A 25,918-nucleotide genomic window follows, 5' to 3' on the forward strand; every position below is an offset into this window, starting at 1 on the left:
TTTATACAGTTCTCCAGCCATGTGATCTTCATAGGAAAACATGTTTCTTAAGGGAACTGGAATGAGCGTTTCGACAGCATTTTTTGTGGGACATGAGAGCACATCAGACCTATCGAATTGCATTCAGAATACAAAGAATGTCTTTCTGATATCAAATAAATTCACGATATAATACAAATTTTATGACAAATTATTAAAATTTGATATTTTTCACATTTTGGAGATAACAGTCCTCGAAGTAAATTTTATAAATTTAATGATATAGTCTTAAAGTGTATGTAGCTGGGAGGAAAAGCCGACGATCAATTGAAAATTTTGACCTTTCATATTGAAGATATGGATTTTTTCCCAAAAAGACCTAATTTTTTTTTTTGTGTTTTGGGAAAAAATCCATATCTTCAATACTGAAAGGTCAAAATTTTCAATTGATCGTCGGGCTTTTCATCCCACCTACATACACTCTAGGTAGAAATCATCAGATTTATAAAGTTTACTTCGAGTACTGTTAAATATCAAAAATATCAATTTTTAATGATTTGGCATAAAATGTGTATTACATTGCGAATTTCAAAAAATCAAAATTATTTGATATCAGAAGGCCATTCTTCGTATTCAGAATGCAATTTGATATGTCTGATGTGCTCTAATGTCCCACAATAAATACTGTCCAAACGTTCATACCCCTTCCCTTAATGCTTTGACACCTTATTTCATGCTCTGAAGCATTTAAGGATGTATCTATGTTGTATACAACACCAAGGGTTTGACAGTGATTCGCCGATTCTCCAAATTTGGCCAAATATGCACGCTACGGTATGCTGTACAGAAGCTGCCGCGAACCACAAATTTGGTACCAGCATGGGCGCCGCCATCTTGGAAAAAGGGGGTGCTGCACCCCCGAACGCACCTAGCACCATGACTACGCGTAACAGTACGCGTTTCCAATTGTCAATCATTCGGGGTCAATCACCTCGAGCTTGACAACGATATCTGAATAAACTATCGCCAAGTCTTACGTGTATGCGCGAAATTAGGTTAATTTTCGTGATTGAAACAGTATTTTTCTTTTATAAATCTTGGCCCGGATAGCGGGATTGTTGGTTGATTTAATGTATTTGATAAATAAAGTTCACGGATGCGCTAAAAAATTGTATTAAAAAAGCTGTTCAACATTTGAAAAAATGCACTGTAGCAGACTTGAAAAGTCTAACCGTGGATGCAGCAAGCCACGATTTTACGGGTAATTTTCATGACTTGAACGCGGAGCACGGGCGCGATGCAGGCGGTAGAAATCGCGGTAGTGTTCCAGGCCTATGCGATGGCAAGGTAATGGTGGCTTCCCTTGTTGTATTACTTTCTATCTCAAGTGTCACTTCCCACTCTTTATTTATTCCCTGACAACACTCAAAGTACTTCCATCTTTCAGTGTTTTACTCCATATTAAGTAAGCTTTTTTGTCCCAATTTAAGCATTTCATCATGCAAATAATTCACTAATCCAGATTTTTCATGGATCCTCAACAAAAGCTTGTTCTCATCATGGGGCAGATAAACGAGGTTGGCCTGTTTTTAATTTTGCTTCTGTCTGGGAGGACATGTACACATTTTAAATTCATTTTAAAATATTTGCATACAGGAAATTGTCCCAATAAAATACCACACTAATACAAGCAGGTCCTCCAAGTTTAGGGATTTTTTTTTTCACTTACATAAATTTAAAAAAAAATGAATGGCTGCTGTATGTATTCAGTTATATCCTGAGTAAAGGTTAAACCACTGAGGTTAAACCATCAATATTTGTTTTGCTGGAAATTTAATAATAATAAGTAATAAATATTTAAAATATGTTAAAATCCTGAGTGCGGCATTCTTGAATGAAATACCTACCTGTCTGTACAATTCTCTTAAAATACTTGGATGCCACTTGAAAATGTTCACAAAAAATGTTGAACTTTATAGGTCCTATATGTGGGTAATTGTTAAGATGATTTGAGATTTTCATGAGGGGAAAATTAAGCAAATCCCAATAGGTTGTGAGTGATGCAACCCTGCAAAAAAATAAATTTCAATTACATGTACTATAATTAAGATTGTTAGTAAGTAGATAAAAGACACAAAACTATACAGCACAAGAGGTCATCTTACTCGATCACCCTACCAACTTAGAAGTTGTCATCTGTCATTGTGTATAAGTTGCAGTTTAAAGGAATTTCAGGCAAAATATGCAAACAAGCTGCAAATAAACTGACAATAAACTTTATACAGCACAACAGGTGCTCAAAACTTTTACCACCCTATCAAAGTTATAAGTTTATCTGTTATTGCATGTAAGCTGCAGAGTGGATTAATGGAATTTTAAGCAAAATATGCACAAATAAACTCACTATTAGTCATAAATACACTACCAGATTCCTACAGGTACACTGTTGCCAAGATACTTTGTGGCTACTCCTGAGTACCAGTGCAGTAACAATCCAGTACCAGTGTACGTGTACTATCTTGGCAATATCTGATGTATACTCTAGAGTACCCACACAGGAACACTTAAGTACCAATGAAGTAGCTGGGCAGCAGGTACCTCTGGAAGTGGCAGCAATAGGAATTTGGTTGTGTAGGCAAATAACACAACACACTATATACAGCACATGCATGAGGTCACAATGGGCTACTCAGTATCAAAGTTACGTAATATTACTATGTCAACGGGATCATGCACTTGAGTAATGAACCACGATCAAAACGATCACCACACAAAGCATTTGGCACTCGAAGGCATACCAAAATAGCGTGATCCGGTAACCAAGAGAATTACGTAACCGCTTCGATGCTGAATTCCAGTTGAAATCCATACACCCCCTTTGGAAGACAAGACCTTAATCTCCCACACTAGAGTGTGAATTTCATATGGGGTTACCTGAAGTGGGGTGTAAGTACGCAATAAAAACAATTTCAAGGATAAGTATTCTATCATTCTAAACAAGGACAGACCCCCTCTTCTAATAAAAACAACATTTTGTAAACAAAATGTATGCCATTTTGACAGACAATTCAGGGAAATCTTCCAACTCTGAGGGTGAATATTCCATCAAGAATAGCCACTAGAGTCCAATTGCTGTCAAATTTGGATGAGCGAAGCCAGCCGAAATTTTTTCACAAGCTTTCAAAATCTCAGGTACAGCATACTCCCACTTTTAAATGGCGTAGCACATGGACATTCAAAAGTACGATACAATCTGGTGAAATAAGTTAGGGAAAGTTATTTTGAGGCCTGGAAGTATTACTCTCATTCTTTGAACTGTGCATTAAGTGACCTCCCAATAACCAATCTCCTGACTTCACTGGTTCCGGCTCCGATCTCGTAAAGCTTAGCGTCCCTGAGTATACGTCCTGTTGGGTAGTCATTGATGTAACCATTACCACCTGTCGACACAATCAAATGGATAATCAATCAATGAAGCTATCAATCAATCTTCAATCAACCAACTGATTCATCAATTGATTGATCGATTATCATCAATCAATCAATTCAATTAATCAATCAAACCAATCAATCAATCAATCAATCAATCAATCAATCAATCAATCAATCAATCAAATCAAATCAAATCAAATCAAATCAAATCAAACCAACCAACCAACCAACCAACCAACCAATCAATCAATCAATTAATCAATATAGTTCAGATAAAAATTGTCATAAACAACAACTGGAATTTTCTGTGGGATTCTATTACCTCCATATGCCATACATGATACATCGTTACATTTTGAAATTTAACAGGAAATAAGGCCAATTTTGATGACTTTGCATGGATTTAAAGACCAGAATGGAGAGGAGATTTAATACTTCAATGGTAACATGTTTTTGGATTTTTTTTTTTTTGCAATGGGACGTTATGCAGTTGATCAAATAAGCTTCAAAGGTAACATCTATCCAGAAGTCAGAAAATCAACCTCGTTTGAGATTTTTGACCTTTGTCCAACATCAATGGCTCATAGTATACAAATATTGACTGCTATGAGGGGCATGGTTAAGATTATAGGTCCAAGGTGATCTCAAAACCATGCTATGACCTGAGGCCCAGCCGAGGGTCATAGCATGGTTTTGAGATCACCGCGGGCATATAATCTTAACCATGTCACAAATATAAAGCAGTCAATATTTGTTTTATATACCGAATGGATACGTGGATGTTGCGATTATGCAGTTTGATCGGGACGCACGTGACCGGTCCATAGTTCATTTCCATGGACCGGTCCATAGTTCATTTTGCGGGCATAGTTAATTCAATGACTGCACTTTCAACCAATCAGATGACAGGAATCTATATATGAGGTATACAACATGTAATATTGAATGCTGACCTTATTGTTCCTTTCGATATGACAGGTCACAAATGTGACCGTCCACCACAAATGAGCCCAGAAGTCGGTGCTTCATCAAGTTGAGATTTTTACAGATTTAGGAAGGTCATACCTGAAGCTACAAAATGACATTTCAACCAACCTTGTAAGATATCTTGAAATGATGTTACATTTCTTCAAAATTTGCCTTACAACAGAGTGCAACACTGAGAAAAGAAAACGGCACTTTAAGTTATCAAAATTCTATTATTTCTATTGAAACCAGCTCCATAAAATGTTAATTGTTTATTATTTTTAGTTTTTGAATAGCTGTGTAACTTTGCAACTGTGTAAGAGAAGTATAAATCTGTGAAAATCTCATTTTTCTCAAAATCTGACATTTTTGGATATTTTGCACTGTAGCTCAAAATCACGTTTTCCGACTACTGAGCCCATTTGTGGCGGATGGTCACATATTATCTAGTGACTTACCAAGGCACTGTATAGCATCTAATGCCACTTGTGTTGCGTTCTCTGCTGCATACAGAATTACAGCTGCACAATCTTTATTGCTACAATGCCCCTGATCAGCTGCCCTGGCAACATTGTAAACATAGGAACGGCAAGCACTCAATCTGGTGTACATGTCGGCCATCTTGCCTTGCATCAACTGTCAAGGAAAAGAAAACATGCGAAGAATCATTAACTGAAGATCAGGGTAGTTAAACTAATGTGCCATGTTATAATGTCTCCAGTTTTCAGACACAGCTGAAGCAGCAATCAGAAAAAAAACAGGTACCTCCAAAAAACAAGCTTAAGGGGTTGTTTGGAATGACAGGTGAGTCAGGGGTCAAAAACAAAATGTTTACCTTTTTGACCTCAGCACATGTGTATGTATGATCTGCCATACAAAAATTAAAAAAACAATACCTCAAAGTATCATTTTTAAATGTTTTTTGTCATAATCACGCTTTTCTACAAATTTCATCTGTTTGTACCGGGGGCGTGTCTGTTGCCAGGTAGGCCTACATGACAGCATAGACACACGTTACAACCTTGAATAATAATACAGAATTGTGACGTATATTCTTCTTAACCTATCTTAGAACTGCCTATTATTTCAATTGTTATACTGTTCTGGTTGGTTTATTGCATATACTGTATAGAAATTATGCAATATGACGCCGAGCATGACAGAGTCATCTTCATTCAAATAAAATTCAGGTACCCGTAAGGTACCACGGAGCAATTCGCATACGATAATACAATAAAACAGATGAAAGGTATGAATGGTTGTGGAATCGAATTGCAGACCTGTCCCTCTGTCACCTTAGAACTGCATCTCGTAGGCAATGGTAGGTAATAAACCAACTGGAACGGTATAACAATTGAAATAACAGCATGTCTCGGTCTCAATTCAAGATGTGCAATTTGGACACACCTACTCGTTGGCTGTTTTATACTTCAACAGTTCCTCAAAGCGATATCAGAAAAGCCACGATCTCATTGTTCATTGGCCCGCAGTATGCGCGCGCCCCGGGGCACTCAACTTTAGAATTGATGGGTATATGTGCCTACAAGCGTCGCGAAGTAGGCGCATATCAGTACAAAACGTTGGGTTTTTTTTTATTAAAAAAAGGGTCATTATGTACAATCAAAATGAAAAAGGGGTCATTGGGTATAATATTTTGAAAACTGAAGGTGCCTGGTCATCGGGTATAGTCGGCTTCAAAAGAGGGGCATATATTGACAGGCACATACCGTCACCTATAAAGTTGATGCAACCACGGGTGCTCGCATTATATTTTGTTCATGGCTCGGCTTTTAAAAATCCCACACATCCCAATAAGGCTATTGAAAAGTGTATAGAATAGCTAATGATAGAATGGTCCCTGCGATTAGTCGCGACCCGAGCGACAATATAGTAAACACATCGAGTTTATAACACAAGAGACAGTAGTCGTGAATTATGGAGGGTTTCATTGAACTTCTACCAGCAAAATATGGAATAATACTAACACAAGACACCAATCGAGATGATGATACCAGCCATAATGGAAGGCTTGAATTTGACCTTCTTATGAATCCAATTTCGTGGCGAGAAGTTAAAAAGGTAATGTATATTTTCAAGAAATTTGGGTTCAAAAATTCCGTATCAGCTCGTATCATCAATTCCGTAAATATGGCGTATAGAGGCACAACTTGACAATAAACTGAACTATTCAAACGTAAAGGACGCACTGGATACACATAAATTTGTGTTTCCTTGCTGGCGGAATAGTTGCAAAACTCTTTTTGTCAAAAAGTTGGACAATTTATGAATTATGATTGGCAAAATAGCGAAAGGAAATAGACTTTTACAACCATGTAAAACTACACTGGGTTGTTGACATGGTCGACATACATCAAGGCATATGCATGTTCCTAAAGTAGGAGGCAAGTACTATAATTAATTGTTTAAAGTGCTCAACATACCAGCAAAAAGTCATAGGGTCATCAGAGTACAGGGACTTTGTGAAATACTGGGTACCAAAAAAAAGTGCGTGAGCCGATATGCAACATCAAATATAAAAGCCGATTTACATAATTTCCCATGACCTTACAGAAGTGATCGTGCTCAAATATAAAACTATAGAGTTTGGTCCTTGATATGCACCATCAATTGTGTACTTGTGATCAATATTGCTAGGCAAACAATCACAGCAAACATGCCAAAATCCTCCCATTTCTCCTCCATTTACACACATATAAACCCATCCCTTAAAGGCACTGCTGCGATTGCAATCAGGCTCCACAGCTGGCATGTGTATTATACAATACTACATGGGTTGAAAGGAAATAGGGGAAACTATTTTTTCCTGAGGTACTGCCTACAGGCCTATCACCGTGAACCCTAATGGCTCATATTGAAATTCCCTTACACAGGAAGGTGTGCGCCATCCTGCAGCTTTCCTGTGCTAGCCTTCTTTTGTTAAAATCCTGGGCAGGATGTATCACTGATGCATATAATCCATCCGTTTTATGACCGAGCTTTCCTGAGGCGCGCGCTTAGCGAGGGGAATCCTGCCTTCTTTCTGTATGAAAACGTGGTAGGGTATTTCAATATGAGCCCTAAGGGTGAGGGGTGGTAGGCCTGTAGCCAGTACCAAGGGAAAAATAGTGACCCTATTTCCCTCAAAATACCAAGTAGTATTTGTTTTATTACACCTCATACATATTTATGAGAGAATGACTCCAATTCATAACATTTAATAAGAAACTAGACGCTAGGCCTACTTACGTTACGGTCTTACATGTTTCTTTCATGCCAACTTTAACTTAAAAGTTAAGCTTTGGATTCGAGAGCTCCTCTAGCTCTGCACACGCAACTTCCTTCTCCTTGCAATATGTCTTGAACAGCTTCACAAGCTTTACAGCTTAACGAACCATACATTGAATGTTTCAAGCATCCTTTTACTGAATTAATTCGACAATATCTGCTTCGGACAGCGAAGCATGTTCTTTCCATGGATGTTGCCATTTTTGTTGTTGCTATAATAAATTTCTAATTGCCATTTTTATCATACGGAGGACCATGATACAATATAAAATGCCAAGTCCTGCCTTTGCGAATCAAAAACACTTTACGAAAGGGGGATACAAACTTTTGTGTCTAAGGATAATGATATCGTGAATAGGGGAAAAACTATCGTCCTGTAAGAAACATACACGGGATAGGTCAATCTACTTAGGTTGTGTCAAGTTGTGATTGACCAATGAATTGGTGTCATTCTCTCACGAATATGTACGAGGTGTAATAAATAATAATTATGGAACCTCCAGTTTGAATGCAGATGCAAATGCGCCCCATCATAAGCACCATCCCCACACAAACACCTGCACATCGCAGATACAATACTGACCTGGAAGTGACCGATAGGCTGACCAAATTGCTTTCTCTGATGGAGGTATGGGAAGGTTATATCACAGGCTGCTTGCATCAGTCTAAATAGGTAGGGAAGACAAACAAAAGTTAGAATAGTAGCATGGATACTGATCTTGGACTCTGTCATTCTTGAAATTTGCTTAAAAAGTTACCTTTTTCAGAGCCTTACGGTTAAATACCACTAATTATGTATTACACGGGTTTCAATGGGAAAATGCCTAATTTCGGGTAGAATTTTCTCATATTCAGAACTCTCACAGTTCAATGCCACTAATATCAGGTGAAACTATATGATTTAGATGCCAAATGATCAAAAATTCAACATAGGTTGACCTGAGACTTATCTTGTTTTAACGCACTGAACCGTAAACACCTTAAAATGACAGTGCGCCCTCGAAGCTGATAGTTACAATATGATAGGGCGAATGTTTACTAAAAACCGAAGCCGTGCGATGAATTTTGGTACTATTACAACAAAAATGTCATATAATGAGAGAAAATGTACCATTTTGAAGCATCAAACTCTAAAAAGTACTTTGTTGGCTATATAACTTGATCAATTTCAGCGATTTTAATGCAGTTTTTTCGAATGCCATGAAAACAAATAGTTCCTCGTCGTATTTCAATGTATCGCCCAGGCCTATTAGTGGTCTTTAACCTTGGTTAGCAGCGATGCAGCTTGTGACACCATCTACAATGATCTGGTGGGACGGTCATGTGACCGGAGGACTGTAAACACTACGCTGAATGAAGACGCCGAAATGGTGTCGCAAGCTACGTCACTGCTATAACCAAGACTCTGAAAAAGGTAACTTTTTAAGCAAAAGTTAGAATGATCTGATAACTTTGATTTTGATATGAGCTATAATCCTGGAAAAAATAGTTGGCACACTTGAACTAAAAAATTGAAATGTGTGCCATATCAAAATCAGGCGAGTGAAACATGCATGCGATAAAATGTGAAGCACAGACTCTCCCCTGTATCTCACCATTCCCCACTCTCCATCTTTCAGAGGGTCTCATGGACCTGTTGACAAGTGGACATGGCTTTGTTTAAACATTGAATTGGGGAGCAGGGGCAGAGATATACCAAATGACAGACAAAGTATAGCATATACTTTACCAGGATTGTAGATATGCCACACATGAGCTGCGCTTTATTCCCTGTGTGTTTAAAGGAATCATCAGAGAGGGTGGCTTTAATTTTGATATGGGCTAGGTTGCACAATAATATACACCACCCATGAGCCGTGCTTTATAGAGGCCGTCAGCGTGACGTCATATGCCGCCATCTTGTGGGTACACGCTGCGATCGTCGTTCTATCTCCATGTGTGAACAGCAAAATCACTGCGTCGATGCGTGAAAACAGCTGCGTGGCAAGCTGCGCCCTGCGCGTAGTGTCTGGCGTATGAACACGCGTATCATTTGTACCCACAAGATGGTGAAAGGCTGACGGCCTCTATTCCCTGTATGATGCGCTGTGTATAAAAGAATCAGAGGGTGTCTGACAGGAGTGGTATACAGTATGTACAAGCACTCTGATTTAATTTTGATATGAGCCAGGTTACACAATATAAGCTGATAACTTTAATTTTGATATGAGCTAGGTTACACAATAAGAAATGCCACACGAGCTGTGATTTATTCCTTGTATGACCAGTAGGTGTCTGACAGTAATGGTGTACAGTGTACACAACCTTTTACACAGGGAGTGTGTATTTCAAATTGGGTTACCTGAATGGGTGACTCTATTTGAAATCTATACCCCCTGTGAGATTAAGGTCGTGTCTTCTATAGGGGGTGTATGGATAGCCTCATAAATTTTGACATAAGTTTTGACACATTTCTTACCCTAATGGTCCAGCAGCTAATACAAGTCTCTCTAAATCCAATCCACTCATCAAGACATACACACCTTTATTAGTACCACCCATGATATGAGAGGCTGGAAAAAACAAACAAATTTGAAGTCAAAACATAAAAAGCTTGTCAGGTTATTTGAATGTACTAAAAGCTCTAATTTGATTAACCAATCAGAGGCTCTGCAAGAAAGTGACCATGGGGTTAAGGCAAAATTTATAAGAATTATATACTATTGGTTCTTACCTGGTACTTTGCAGTCTTCAAATACCAACTCACAAGTATTAGAACCTCTCATGCCAAGTTTATCAAGCTTAGGACTTGTACTAAATCCTTCCATACCCTGAAATAGATACATTACACAAAATAAGTAATGATTACTGTATAACAGGCATACTTGTTTTTGCATCTCCTTGTATAGTACACCATTTAGTCCTGGGGAGAGGGTACTCAAAACAATTGACCATACAGGGATGGGCTGCAAACATTTTCAGCTAAATTGGAATATAAATGACCCCTTTTTTAAGGTCAATTTTGTGACTGGGTCATTGTTTTAAAATTTTTAAATTTTTCCTCAAAATAGCCCAATTTTGCCTTGCTGTAGCAAAAATTTTACAAATTTGACAACAATTTGGTGAAAAATTGTAAAAATTTTTTGACTTTTGGTATTGCGATGGGTCTAAATTGCTTGGAATATAGGTATATGAATGAGTCCACCTATAATTTCTCGGTGGCACATCCCTACCCAAACCCAACATGAGTACCCCCTGGCCTTCAGCATAATATCAAGTGATTGGGTAGACAATTTATTTCCTAACTCACAATGACATTGAGAAGTGATGGCTGTGATATCACAAAGAATGTGGTAGTCATAAGGTTCGTTCATACTACCACCGCATTTGCGATGCGTTGCTTTGCGATGCCGATATATCACTTACTTTTTGCCGCAACTCAACGCAACTCATCGCATTTCCAAGTTAAAATGTATTTAACTTCATTGCGATATCGCAATGCAGTAGTTTTCAGTACGATGCAGTACGGCAACGCAACGCATCGCAAAGCAACGCATCGCAAATGCAGTGGTAGTATGAACGGACCTATATTCATATTCAGAATAGAATGATGGTGATTGGGGAAGCTTATAGCGGGGCAGAAAGGTATTACTGAATAACAGTTTATTCAGTAGCAGGTGTCTTGCAGTACTGCACTAATTGCGTATCCTTTGACACTTATTGGACACACTTCACTGGTTGTATTCAGAAGAGAATGATGGTGACAGGATTGGGTATAAAGCTTATAGCAAGGCAGAAAGGTATTACTGAATAACAGTTTATTCAGTTGCTGGGGTCCATTTCACTAAACTTTTCAAGTAACCGTTCATAAAGTTAGGAATACCTAATACTAGACGTAACTTTACGAAGGGTCCCTGTAGTAAATCCTTATTACTTACCAAGGGTACCGTTCGTAAGTAAGTTTAGCGAAATGGAACTTACGACTCGTCATAAGTTATGAACGATTTCGAGATAAACAAAGCTTTGTAAAGTATAGTGAAATGGACCCCAGGTGTATTGCACTACAAGCCTATCCACTTGGTGGATAATAAGTTATGCATTACAAATTCCATCATGTGGATGCATGGCTGTACAATGTACAGTGTACAATGTACATATAGTGTAAGGGATGTCTTCAAAACTCAGTCAATCATGAGGTGCCCTGGCAGAACTGGCTTTCTTTCCTTAGAAGAATAGGATGCTGACAAAACCGCCAATTATGCCAGGGTACTATTGGTCAGGTTTTGATGTCACCCCAAGTGTGTGCCGCAACATTAATATTCTATACCTTTTCAATTAGGAATGTAGTTATTGAATGTGCCCCTTTAGCATTGAAGTCCGTCTTTGCATACACAACATTAATATTCTGTACCTTTTCAATTAGGAATGTAGTTATTGAATGTGCCCCTTTAGCATTGAAGTCCGTCTTTGCATACACAACATTAATATTCTGTACCTTTTCAATTAGGAATGTAGTTATTGAATGTGCCCCTTTAGCATTGAAGTCTGTCTTTGCATACACAACATTAATATTCTGTACCTTTTCAATTAGGAATGTAGTTATTGAATGTGCCCCTTTAGCGTTGAAGTCCGTCTTTGCATACACAACATTAATATTCTGTACCTTTTCAATTAGGAATGTAGTTATTGAATGTGCCCCTTTAGCATTGAAGTCCGTCTTTGCATACACACCATTAATATTCTATACCTTTTCAATTAGGAATGTAGTTATTGAATGTGCCCCTTTAGCATTGAAGTCTGTCTTTGCATACACAACATTAATATTCTGTACCTTTTCAATTAGGAATGTAGTTATTGAATGTGCCCCTTTAGCATTGAAGTCCGTCTTTGCATACACAACATTAATATTCTGTACCTTTTCAATTAGGAATGTAGTTATTGAATGTGCCCCTTTAGCATTGAAGTCTGTCTTTGCATACACAACATTAATATTCTGTACCTTTTCAATTAGGAATGTAGTTATTGAATGTGCCCCTTTAGCACTGAAGTCTGTCTTTGCATACACAACATTAATATTCTGTACCTTCTCAATTAGGAATGTAGTTATTGAATGTGCCCCTTTAGCATTGAAGTCTGTCTTTGCATACACAACATTAATATTCTGTACCTTTTCAATTAGGAATGTAGTTATTGAATGTGCCCTTTAGCGTTGAAGTCCGTCTTTGCATACACAACATTAATATTCTGTACCTTTTCAATTAGGAATGTAGTTATTGAATGGGCCCCTTTAGCATTGAAGTCTGTCTTTGCATACACAACATTAATATTCTGTACCTTTTCAATTAGGAATGTAGTTATTGAATGTGCCTTTAGCATTGAAGTCCGTCTTTGCATACACAACATTAATATTCTGTACCTTTTCAATTAGGAATGTAGTTATTGAATGTGCCCCTTTAGCATTGAAGTCTGTCTTTGCATACACAACAAGTACATCTGCATCTGGTCCATTTGTTATCCAAAATTTTGTTCCATTTAGGAGGTAATAATCACCTAGTGAAATACAAACAAAATTACACAAGCAAATAACATATGATGACTTGAAATTTACATGATGTAGACTGTCTATGTTCTAGAACCTCTACTATCACTGCTGCATGGATCACCCCGGAGCAGCTTGCAGCAGAATTTTGTCTAGTGATTGGGACTACAATCCAGGAAAAAATAGTTGGCACACTTGCACTAAACAATGGAAATGCGTGCCCTATTAAAATTGGGGAGGCGAGTGAAACATGCATGCAATATATGTGAAGTACAGACTCCCCCCTATATCTCACCCTTCCCCACTCCCCATCTTTCAATGTTGGAGAGTCTCACGGACCTGTTGACAACATGGCTTGGTCCAACATTGAATTGGGGGAGCGGGGGCAGAGATATACCAAAAGACAGGCAAAGTGTGCCAACCTTTATTTTGTGGATTGTAGCTAGTGATATAATTGATACCTTGAGTGGAAGCAAAAAAGGATGCAAGGAATTCAGGCCCTTAATTTTAAGGCCCTTTTCAAATTAGCATTGCTGTACTGCATTTGAATCAAATTGGCCATTCTTAATTTGATCTTAAGGTGGGTTGGAGGGAAGCATGACCTAGTGGTGTTCTCCTGATGGGAAAATGCACAAAACTTTTGTTTTGATGTGAAAGTTTTGATATATATCATTACCCTTAACTTGAGAACCACAAGATCTATGGAATTATGCAATTATTGGCTTCCTTAATTCAATTCCTGTAAGATCAATGTATTAATATTATGATGTACAACACTGTTTTTTAGTTTTATAGTTACAACTGGGAAAATATGGCTCTTGCCATCTGATCCACCTTAAATGCATCAACCAGGTTTTTAGCTTATGGGGGTTCAATGGAGTTCAAAAATGTGTTTTTAATTTGTGATCTGATCCAATCAGGTGAAAGGTGGCGATTGTGAAATTGACCTATTTGGTAAATCCCATAATTCTTTGTAATTCACTATGAAATTTTTACACTGAAAATCACACTGAAAATGACAGGGTAACACTGAAAATCATCAGAACAAAAGAAATTGTTAGACTGAAATTGTTTTCAGTGGTATTTCAGTGTATTTTTCAGTGGTATATCAAGTGGCTATTGTCTGCTATAATGAGCAATGATCCAGGGCATTAATTTCCATAACAATAGAACAGCCCAGCTCATTTCAGTGTGATTAAATTCATTTCAGTAGGATTAAATCAATTTCAGTGGGATTAATGACTGGCCAATGATTTTCAGAGGAGTTTCAGTCTATTTTTCAGTGTGGTTAGACAATGGTTATTTGCATACTGAATAACAAAAGAACTATTTCAGTGTTATTTACAGTGGTGCTGTTCATTATGTTAAATTTTCAGTGTTCATTACAGATATCAGTGTGATTTTCAGTGTGAAAATTTCATAGTGATTAGACCTGTGATGTTGTCATGCTGATGACACATCATTACTGTGCACTTCACGGCTTTGAAATGTGCAGTAACGATGTTCGCTAAACGATGTGCACATTGGTGTGCCGTCAACTGATGGCGTCCCGGGTCTAACCGCAAGGAATTATGGGATTTATTGAAAAGGTCACTTGAGATACAAACACAAAAATAGAGCAAAAAACATTAAAATACATAATAAAATAAAAATGTCATAAAACTAATAATTTTGAAAGCAAGTATGGTAGGGTTGTAAGGATTTCAGTCATTGTATGCTTGGTTACTGTGGTGTTAAGGGCCGACCTGGCAGACCCAAAAATGCTTATTATTATCAATAGACCACCTAAGATACCGTAAATCGGTTTTTGCCAGGTCAATCGTAAAAGTGTGAGTGGGAGCTCATCTTGGCGCATGGCAAGGTACTTGTCCGAGTTGCAAAAACCTGGATGTAGTGTTCCGACACTCAACATGTTCATTATGGCCATGGGGACAATGTCACGGTTAACTTTTACGAGTATGACGATAGGCCTAGCTAGGCCCGGGAGTTAGCCTAGGCTGGGTCTAGGGCTACCCGGGAGGGCTAGTTGGAATTATATTTATCATGATAAGCAAGTCTGGTTATATGAAAGCTCCTCCTCTTAAAAGAAAATAACGCATGATAAGCCATCACAGAGTCACCCAGCAATACCCAGTGATCACAAACAATGCACCACAAATCAAATACTTATTATAGTGTGTCTCGTCTCAAATACAACATGGCGTTACTCTCAACTTACAAGACAGTATACCATACGATAAGGCTAAAAAAAAGTTGACAAGGTAGACCAATTTGGCGTTACTTTGCAAGTTAAAGTTGAAATAATTCAGTCCTTTAGCCTGATTGGATCTGATTGTATCAAATTTATAAATTTGATTATAACTTTAAATTGAATTAAATTTTTTCTACATATCATAATACTAATCACAGAGAGTGTCCGTCTGTCCATGTCTGTCTGTGTGCGTCGGCCCTGCATTCGTAATGCACATTACGCCGCATGCGTAATATGTACTACGCCATCATGCGTGTAAACGAAGCAGACGCACGCACTGACGTGCCAGAGGTCAGTGGACATGATAATACGGAAAGGAAAAAGAAAGGAGGACAAAAAGGTACATGGACGGGTGATAACGGGTATCAAAAATGCCCATACGGGGAAAAGAAATTGGCACATGAAAAGAGGAAGAAGTGGAAAAACTGTACGATATAAATTGCCATAGTCGTCGGACCAATATTTTCAACGCATAGTTCAATATGGAACAGGTGCATTTCAACAGAACAGGACTATTTTCGGGGAATTTTCGGGGTCTTCCAAAAAAAAAAATGGTAAGGTCTATAACCTTTTATATTAGGCCTTTTTGCGTTCACAGTCTCAATAGATTTCATTACTTCAGTAACAGCCTAAATCCAGGTACTATTTTCGGGGTATTTTCGGGGTCCTCCAATTTGGTAGCAGGCACAGAGCTTAGAGGAAGCAAACAATGGGTTTCCAGATTATGGGTACAGAACAGCTACGAAACAGACTGGATTAGGAGTGTCAAGATGGGTCTTGATCATTAAGCATATTAAGAGACGTCTCATAGTAGTTGAAAATGTCAGGTCAGGTCAGGTATATGGGTAACGGCTGTTGGGTAATTAGAGATATCACGAGAACCGCCCAACCCGAGAACTGCAAAATCTAGTAGAGATATAATGTGCTAGCTGATGTTTAGTAAATAAGCTCACCTTTATGTTCAGCTTTCAATTTCATTGAGACGACGTCAGACCCAGAACCTGCCTCACTCATAGCCAATGCACCAATATAATCGCCACTTATTAACTAGCAAACAAGAAGTAAATATAAACATTTATTAAAGGCATATTCAGTGATCCCAGCAAAAGTCATTAAAATTGTCATTTTTGAAATGAAAAATCTGGCAAAAAACAAGGAAAATAGCAGTAATGACAAAGTGGAAGCACCATTAAAATACATGTAGCTATTTTCTCCATTTAAGTAAAGAAATTACAGATTCATGTAATGTCTTATTTTGTATTTAATTCACAACTTTCGGCCTAACCAGCAGATTAAGTAAGCACATCTATTCTATGACACTAACAAAAGGCCTTTAATTTATGACTATAACCTGAACGGTTCAACCCTGCTTTAGCTGGTTTAAATCAGGCATGAGAATGGCCTTTTTGAGAACTGCCTGAAAAAGCCTGTGAATTTGGCCAAAAACAGGCTGAAAAAAATAATAAAAATGCGTAAATTTGGGCAAAAGCCTGAAAATTCTCATGCCTGTTAGATGCATTTTTTACACCAATAATATATGCACCAATGGCACATAAATGATGCAGGTTCAAAAGATTACTAATTAAACTCAACTCCCCAAACCGAAAACACTGGGTCTGTCGGGACTGTAGAACAGGTTTTTTTTTTGTTGCTTTATTATAGCCACAATTAAGGGCTCGGATAACAACGTTTGCACAGTATTTTTGTGGGGCGTGATAACACATCTGATATATCAAATTTCATTCTGAATACAAAGAATGTCCTTCTGATATCAAATAATTTTATTTTTTTGTGAAATTTGCGATATAATACAAATTATTCAAAATTGATACTTTTGACATGTAACTGTGCAAACGTTGCCATCTGATTCCTTAAGCTGCTGCAAAATGTCATTTGCAATTTCTAATAAAATTGAAAAAATTAAAAATTACAATCCACTTAAAATTAGATTTTACAGAATCTCAAATCTCAGATGGGCTATTCTATTTGAACTCCATACACCCCCCTATGGAAGCCATGACATTAATTTTCCACATAAACAGTGTGAATTTCAAATTGGGATGTCTCCATTTGAAATTTACACTCCCTGTGTGAGAGATTAAGGTCATGTCTTCAATATAGGGTGTATGGATTTCAACTAGAACAGCCAAATCCTACCTTAGGCAAATATTTTTCTCTCTGTTCCTCATTTCCATTCCTGACAATCTGATTAACGCATAGGTTAGCATGGGCTCCGTAGCTGAGAGCTATACCACCTGAAGCCCGAGATAACTCCTCCATTATGATGATGTTATCTAGGTAACTGCCTCCTGTCCCACCATATTGCTCTATAAGGAAGAAATCAAGAAAATTGTTTCTAGATTTAAAATTTAAAATCTTTCTTATTATCTTCTGGCAAAAAAATCTATACATGAAAAAAAATCAGTTTTTAGCGGGTTTGCTGTCGGACAAGTTTAGAACTGTCAAACGCTTGTAAGGAGTAACTCTGACTTCTTCAGGCAAAGTACCTAAATATGAGACACGTTAGCCCCCCCTTGCCTACCAATGGCTCTGAAAAAAGCTGCTCACTAAAGACTGCCCCTTGTGAACAGTGAACAAGCAGCTAATGTAATATGAAAAAAATGCCACACAAAAGCCACTTAGGGGGATAACTTGGTATACTGAATGGCTAACCAAACTAGTTCCAAGTGAGGGGGGAAGCAATTTTGGCAGGTCCAAAGAGGGGGGAACAAAGACACAAAGAGATCCTTAGCAAGTCAGGGGGGGGGGCAACACTTTTTGGCACACATTATGGCCTGCATTATGGCCACCTTTTAAATAAAATGCTCTAATAAGACTTAATATACAAATTTTCTGCTAACTATGACTGTATTATATATCGAAACCACAAGGTTTGCAAAATCAGTTCTCAAATATTTTACACCTGCAAAAGGGGGAGGGCAATTTTTGGCAGGCTGGGGGACAAACATTTTTGGAAGGCCACCGAAGGGGGTCAGATAATTATTGCAGCCCCTAATTTGTATTCACTTCATATGATCTATTAAAATGGTCAATTCTACCCCTTTGAATAGATTATGAAGTGAACACAATTTACAATTTTGCCATCTGTGAATACAAAATTGTAATTTTGTTCTATCTTTTTACCAATTGCTTTTTAAATCCACCAGGAATGATCTTAGCATTTGGGACTAGGTGAGGTCCAGGGACCATCTCTCCAAATGGGTTATTCTAGTTAAAATATATATACCCCCTTATAGAAGACATGACCTTAATTTCCAACACAGTGGGTGTAGATAAATGGAGTCACCCATTCAGATAACCCCATTTGAAATTCACACTCACTGTGTGGAAGATTGAAGTCATGTCTTCCATAGGGGGTTTATGGATTTCAACTGGAATAGTCCAAAGGGAGGAAGTATTTTTAGCAACAAGGAAAATATGATTGTGTATTTTGTCAAAACTGTAACTGTAAATGTTATTCCAGTTGCAATCTGCCATCCTCCTGTATGTGGAAGATTTAAACAAAAGTCTTCCACAGAGGGAGTATGGGTTTCAAATAGAATAAGCAATTGGGCAACTTCTATTTGAAATACTCACTCCAGTTGTGGAACATATAAGTAATTCCATATACAGAGGGAGTATAGGTCTCAAAATGAATGACCCTAACCTATTCCATTTGAAATACCCCGCTCCCTCTGTGGAAGATGTTTCTTTAATCTTCCACAGGGGGAGTTTGGAATTTAAATGGAATAGTCCTGTATATGCATAGATTCTCTACTTACCTGGTGCTGTAATACCTAGGAAGCCCATATGACCCATCTTCTTCCAAAAATCCTGTAATATAGACGGTTTCAAAATTATCAGTCATTCTCCAGATTTTTAGAGAATTTAATGAGATTCTGCTAGCTAATATTTATAATTCGCCATCCAATCACATATTGAGATTATGACATAAATTATTTTTGTTTTTGTCACACTGTGCAACCGGCATATATTTCATCAATATATTTACTAATTTACATAATGAGCTAGACCGGTGGAACAAGACGCTTGAGTAAGCGTAGGTTTGTTAACTGACAGCAGCTCTTATAATACCTCGTTGAATGTGCTGCAATTTGAGCGTTTGGTAGAACCAGCTCATCTTTTCTGAACAAAAAAGAACATACAAATGTAACACTATAATGAAAGACAAAGATAAAAAGACTAGTTTGCATCTGACGTCACTGTCAATCAAATTTTCTATGATCCTAGATTGGTTAATAGCGCGCACAAGGAAGGTCGATTTATCTGGTGGTGATCGGAGAAAGGAATAGCAAAAAATGGCTAAAATTATGTACTTTTACAAGGCAAAAAGCAACTTTTCAAGGCAATGTTGACATGGTGCCTTCGCGAGAGAAAGTTTCCTACTATAAAGATCTAACTTTTGAGATGGTTTGTATGTTTGTAGGTGCAAAATTAACAATAAGGCACCTGGTTTTACCGCCGCATTCAGCAACTCATATCATCACGACAATTGTAAACAAACCGTGCTCGAGTTTGATTGACAGATGACGTCAGACGCAAACTAGTCTTTTTATCTTTGTCTTTCATTATAGCAGTCTGCATCCGTACAAAAATGCAGTAGCTGCCCATGGAGGTTGGCTGGTAATATATGAGAGCGTCTTGAACAAGACTATATTGAATAGTGTAAATGAATAGTTTGCCTACTCACCCTTAGTCCATCAAAAGTGTTCTTAGCATCTATTTCTGCTGCGTGTGGGGCTAATTCATCTTGTGCAAACCGAAATACTGTCTCTCGGAGCTGTAATGTAAAACACATCAAACATTACTATTTGTGAAAACATTTCAAAACAGTTGAGCCCTCGGGCCAAAAGCCCATGCAAATCACAGCATGCCCCCAATTCTCTACCCTCGAGGATCAGTCACAGCAGGGGCCCCCATTCTCTACCCTCCAGACTTGCAGGAACAGTCAGATCACTGCAGGGCCCCCATTTTCTACCCACCAATGATCTTAACGATCTTGTCTAAGGACTCTCATGGGTGACTCCATTTTTCAACATTGGCTCCCGCAACCAGTCCCGCGACTTCCGATAATTTCCTGTCCCAGGCATAAAAACCAATGGTTAAGAAAAAAATTGGACATCTTTTTGACTAGAGATTTATAGGTTGAAAATTGTTGGCAACCCTGTTTGTACAATGGAAAGAATATTTTCATTAGCAGAAATATTGAACTGTTCCATTCAATGAAGTGCAGCTGAATTTGATTGAGAAATCTATCCTCAATCCAGGCCACTGATAACCGACGATGGATATAAGGATAGAGCTTGGACGTGAAATTATCTCAAATCAGTAAAGCATGACACCGTGTAAAGCAATGGAAATTTGGAAATAAACAACGCCGATCATAACGGGTATAGCGCAGCGCCAAAAAAAGTTGCTCTCATGACACGTAGGCAGGGTTGTAGCTGCAGTGGGCGGCAGAGCCCACTGCTCGGTGTTGGAGCCCACCACTCGGCTGTAATTTTGGAACTGGAGCCCACAGAGTCCAAAATTGCACAATTTTATTGAATTAGTCAAGAATTTGGTCAATTTTGACAACAAATTGCCAAATATGCATGATTTTCATCAAATGCCACCCAGCACTAAAAATATCCTACCTACAACCCTACACATCGGCGAATTGTTAGCATGGTTATCTCTTATAAATTAACAAACTTTGCTCGGAAGATACTGATAAGTCAGCAAAATTAATTTTGGTAACATTAAAAACTTCAAGATGAATTGTTTTAATATGTGACTCCTCATACAACTGAGCCCGGATGTCGCCAGTGCCACTATTGAGATATGCTCCATCGAACTTAACAATAAACAATAGGAAAGAAAGGATTTATTGACTGTTTTATTGATTTTTCACTACTTAAATGTCAAGTACTATAGACATGATATACATCATTTTAAAGCTAATTTCAAGCAGAATATTTTGGTTGAATATCTCAAAAATGATGATTGGCGACATCCGGGCTCAGTTGTGGCGAGGAGTCACATATGTTTCAAAATTGGCGATGATTATATGACTGAAGTAGTTATCGTTCCACACTCTATCTCTATCCATACACATTGCACAGTAATATCGTGTTCTTGTGGCCGTGGAGAGTAAGTACGGTATACAAATATTGAATGTTTATGACTGAGCTCAATGGTAAGAATATTTTCATTAGGTAAAATATGAACTGTTCCATTCAAGGCTTTGCCAAGTTGAATAGAACAGAATTTCACCGAATGAAAATATTCTTTCCATCGAACGACAAATAAAAATATTCAATATATTTGTTTTATATAACTCATAAATTCCTTTTCTTCCACTGAAAAGGAGTATTTCGTGATCCTAGCATCCTCTTCTTATGACATTTTTCAGTAGATACATGTATCCATGAAAAACCTTATTCCCAAAATTTCAGCTTGTTCCGATTTTGTGTTTGTGAGTTATGCATGATTATGTGTATTACACTGACAAAGCGTTGCTAAACGAATTAATCTGCAAGAAATTTTTTGCACATAAACATTATGTATCCAGAGGTTTCCAGTGATATAAATCACGAAATGCCCTTTTAATTTAATAAATCACCAATTCACCATGAAAACAAAATAATTAAATAAGGCCAAAAAAAAAAAGGTTCGTCTCAAAGCTTGCGTGCGCGTTTGTAAAATCCCACGATTTGACAAAAAACAAATGCGGAAATTTTTTTTATTTCAAAAAAAAAAAATTTTTTTATAGTTTTTTCCAGAAAAATTGGCGAAAATCAGACTTTTTTCTCAAAATACCATGAAAAAAAAGTCGGGAATAAAAAAAAAAAAATCGCATTTCGCATTTGTTTTTACATATCTCGTGAGCTTTGAGACAAACCTTTTTTTTGTGGCCTAAGCTATATTTATTTTAGAAGCGCCACCCACACCTACAACTGGCGAGTCAAGGTGGTCATTGTGCTCGCTATACGCACGCATAAGTCAGGGTTGCCATGGTAGCTGTGTGTGAGTGCAACGAAAAAATTTTTGGTTTTCTTTTCTCTTGCGCCTTGCAATCCCTAGGCAAAGCCGCATTATATACTTGTTGTTATGTTATTGTACTGGCACGGAGTGCAAGGGTTTTTTTTTAATCAAATGACAAGAAACTTTGTATGAGACTGAGTATATAAATAGATTTCTCGATCAAACAAGTTGAATATGTTCACCGAATTTATATTCTTACCATTCCATTGTATTGTAAACATTCCATATTTGTATACTACTTACATAGTTTATTTGTTAGTGATCACATGTAAAACCCAAGGGGGGGCCGGCCAAGATTGACTGAATTTTGACGTCGTCATTGGTTTTACACATAAACACAAAAATGTCTCAAATAATTCCAAAAGTGTATGCATGTTATCAAGCACTATTTTATCAGTCTAAATCCATTCAGGTTCGACAATGAACCTCATTGTAAGTACTGTTTTTTTGAATTTTTTGTATGAATAACGCACGATATGTTACGATATATACTGAAAATTTCCCAAAGTGTGCCGATGCGATTACGTGGTGTAATGGTCAAGAGTCTCGCCTCCCACGCAGAGGGTCCCGAGATCGATTCCCAACCCCGGCAATGATTTAAAAAATTTCTTCTTCTTTTTCTTTGAATCTAAAATTATTTATTTTCATGTGAAAATGTATACATTGTACTGGGAAATATATTCTGTGTATTTTTTTTCTGTAATGGGGCCAATAGAGCTAGAAACGCATCTTGGGCTCGGGGAAAAAATAATTACGTCTAACGCAGTTCCAATAATTGAAACTCCCGGCTCCGACCGGGAGTTCCAACACAGGTGCTGTGTATGTGTTTAATGTGCATTCACATACACACATAGCCGTCGGTTCGAAGAAATCGTTGCTCCAAAAATGAATCATTTTTCACCACAAAATATGATATGAAAACACAGGTAAGCAATGTATGAATATATGGAGAGGTGAAACAGGTTATTAATTATTGTCAATATTAACATTTTGCGACATTATTATAATGAAAATAATTAACACTCTAGCCACCCTATGGCAGTAGCGTAGCCAGTGGGGGGGGCAGAGTGCCCCCTGACAAAAAATGAAAGAAAAAAGTGCCCCTCTGACAAAAAATAAAAGGGAAAATCAGGAGGGCAAAGGAAAAGAAAAGGGGCAAGGAGCCCTTTTCTACCGAAATTCTGCCCGAAAATGCAAACATTTTTCCGCGCATATTGCAAAAGCTTAGTGAAGTGAACACATAAAATGATACAGGCTTCCAAATTCTGCTACTATTTTAAGCTTACCTGTTTTTGTTCATCTGTAAGGCCTGTAACAACGTCATCCACATCCATGTATGACGCATTTCTTACACTAACATTTTGCTTGAATCGTCCCGTCAAATATCCAGTAAAACGAGATGAAAACACACGGGATAAACACCCTAAATGAGTTTTTGCGACTGACAATGCCATTTCCGATTGCAGACAACGAGCTTTCTATAAGCAATGTTTGTACATTGAGCCCGTCGCCTATTACATAAATGGAAAAAAAAAATCAATAATTCAAAATTAGCGGGGGGGGGGGACGACTTTGGAAGCATGCCTTTTGAGGAAAGCAAGTGCAATCACTCTCTACTGCTCTCTTTATAGGAGAGTGATTTTTAGCTCTCCTTTATAGTTGACTCTACTATAATGGTCCGAGAGCTAAAAATCACTCTCCTAGGTCTAGGCCTATAAGGAGAGCAGTAGGCCTAGAGAGTGATTGCACTTGCTTTCCTCATTATTGATTTTTCTACATTTAGGCCTACACCATATTTCATCATTTTGTATTTTATAATATTTTGGCCCATGAAATTGATGTTTAAAACTAAAACAAAAACTTTGACCCCCCCCCCCCTTAGGCCTATGGGTGTCAAAGCTTTCTTGATCCCCCCCTTTGCACGTCAAAAACTTTTCTTGACCCCTCCTTTTTTGGAAGTTCAAAACTTTTTAACACCCCACCTGGAATTTCCCTTCCCCTAGGTGTTATGAACATTCCCTTTAGCCCCCCCCCCATGTATCTACGCCTATGCATGGCCAGCAGCTGGCCACGCCCCTGCCTGATACAATAACTTTTGAAACCTGTTTTGAAAGCAAATACCAGAGTAAAATAAAGCATTATCTACCGTAGTGGAAACAAGAGCAGTAACGGGTACTATACCTTCATTATGTGTGCGGGGGGGGTACAAAAATTTGGGTGTAGGCCTATACAAAAGGGGGGGGGGTTTTTGGGTCCATAAAGAGGGGAGGGTTCTAAAAGTTTGACATACAGACAAAGGGGGTCAAAAAGTTTTGACAAACCGAAATCAAGATTTTCCATACCCCCATGCACCAAAATATTTATTCCCAACAGCTCTCCTTGAAGGCTCCCAGAAGAGCCATTTAATGCTCTCCTGCAAATTCCAAAAGACAGTCCCTGTGGAAGTGACAGGTGTGTTTGTTTCCATGCAGAGAAACACCTGGGCCCTGATGTGACACCAGGCCAGGGTCTTTCGGTGAGAGCGACACTGTGAGAGCTATTTTCTTACATAAAACAAATGATGGCACAATTAATAATTAATCTAGGCTGTACTCCAAGTTGTTGGTATGACAAAACCATACCCCAGTCATCCATTTTTAGTGACCCCACCCCCGCCCCAATCCATGTTCCAAAATAAAATCGAACTGATTTTTATCAAAATAAAGGAGAGAAAGAAAGAAAGATATATTTTGCAGCAATTCAGACCCTGGGATTCAGTATAAAGCCTACTGAGAATAAACGTTATAGGCATACTGGCAATTTTGGCATGGGGACGTGTGTAGTGAGTTTATATAATAATAAAGTTATACAGGTATAGGCATATTTCTTCTAGACTAGCGTTAATACCCAGCATACAAATTCCGTTTTCCAGAGTTCAGGGTAGAATTGTTCTTGTATGATAGTGTATCTCCCTCCAAAACGTCTAAATTAGTTTAATTAGTCTCTATCTGTCTCTATCTCCATTGATTTTATAAAGAAATATCGCACTCAACTTACTCCCTCTCCTTCTTTTCGTCGTCTTTTTCTCTCTTTCCTTTTCTTTCCTTCTTTCTTTTCTTTTCTTTCTTTCTTTTTATCTATCTTTTTTCGTTCTTTCTTTTTCAGTTCTTTCCTCCGTTCTTTCTCTCTCAGTTTTTGCTTTCTTTCTCAGTTCTTTCTTTCTTTCTCAGTTCTTTCTTTTTTCCGTTTCTTTTCTTTCTTTCTTTCTCAGTTCTTCCTTTCTCTCTCAAATCTTTCTTTCTCAGTTCTTTCTTTCTTTTTCAGTTCAATTCAAACAGAGAGGCATTGACTTTCACTTCTAAAGTTTCTCTCTTGAAATTTATTGCTGATCCAATGAATGAATCTTGCAATATGAATCAAGCGATTTGTTCATTCGAATAATCGTAACAATCATATTGCTA

The 25,918-nt window shown here is 37.8% G+C and overlaps 1 protein-coding gene across 1 annotated transcript; it reads right to left on the bottom strand.

Annotated features, from left to right (window-relative positions):
• Positions 1-441: 441 nt before the first annotated feature.
• Positions 442-23,968, bottom strand: LOC140171723 (isovaleryl-CoA dehydrogenase, mitochondrial-like). The gene is made up of 11 exons (XM_072195032.1): positions 23,765-23,968; positions 20,143-20,232; positions 19,214-19,265; positions 17,589-17,758; positions 16,385-16,478; positions 13,058-13,191; positions 10,376-10,472; positions 10,121-10,214; positions 8,246-8,327; positions 4,836-5,013; positions 442-3,419 (listed from the first exon to the last, which is right to left on the bottom strand). Exons 1-11 carry the CDS (start codon positions 23,930-23,932, stop codon positions 3,283-3,285), a joined length of 1,296 nt encoding a protein of 431 aa, XP_072051133.1. The 5' UTR covers positions 23,933-23,968; the 3' UTR covers positions 442-3,282.
• Positions 23,969-25,918: the final 1,950 nt, after the last annotated feature.

The sequence above is a fragment of the Amphiura filiformis genome, chromosome 15 (genome assembly GCF_039555335.1).
Source record: "Amphiura filiformis chromosome 15, Afil_fr2py, whole genome shotgun sequence".
Classification (NCBI taxonomy): domain Eukaryota; kingdom Metazoa; phylum Echinodermata; class Ophiuroidea; order Amphilepidida; family Amphiuridae; genus Amphiura; species Amphiura filiformis.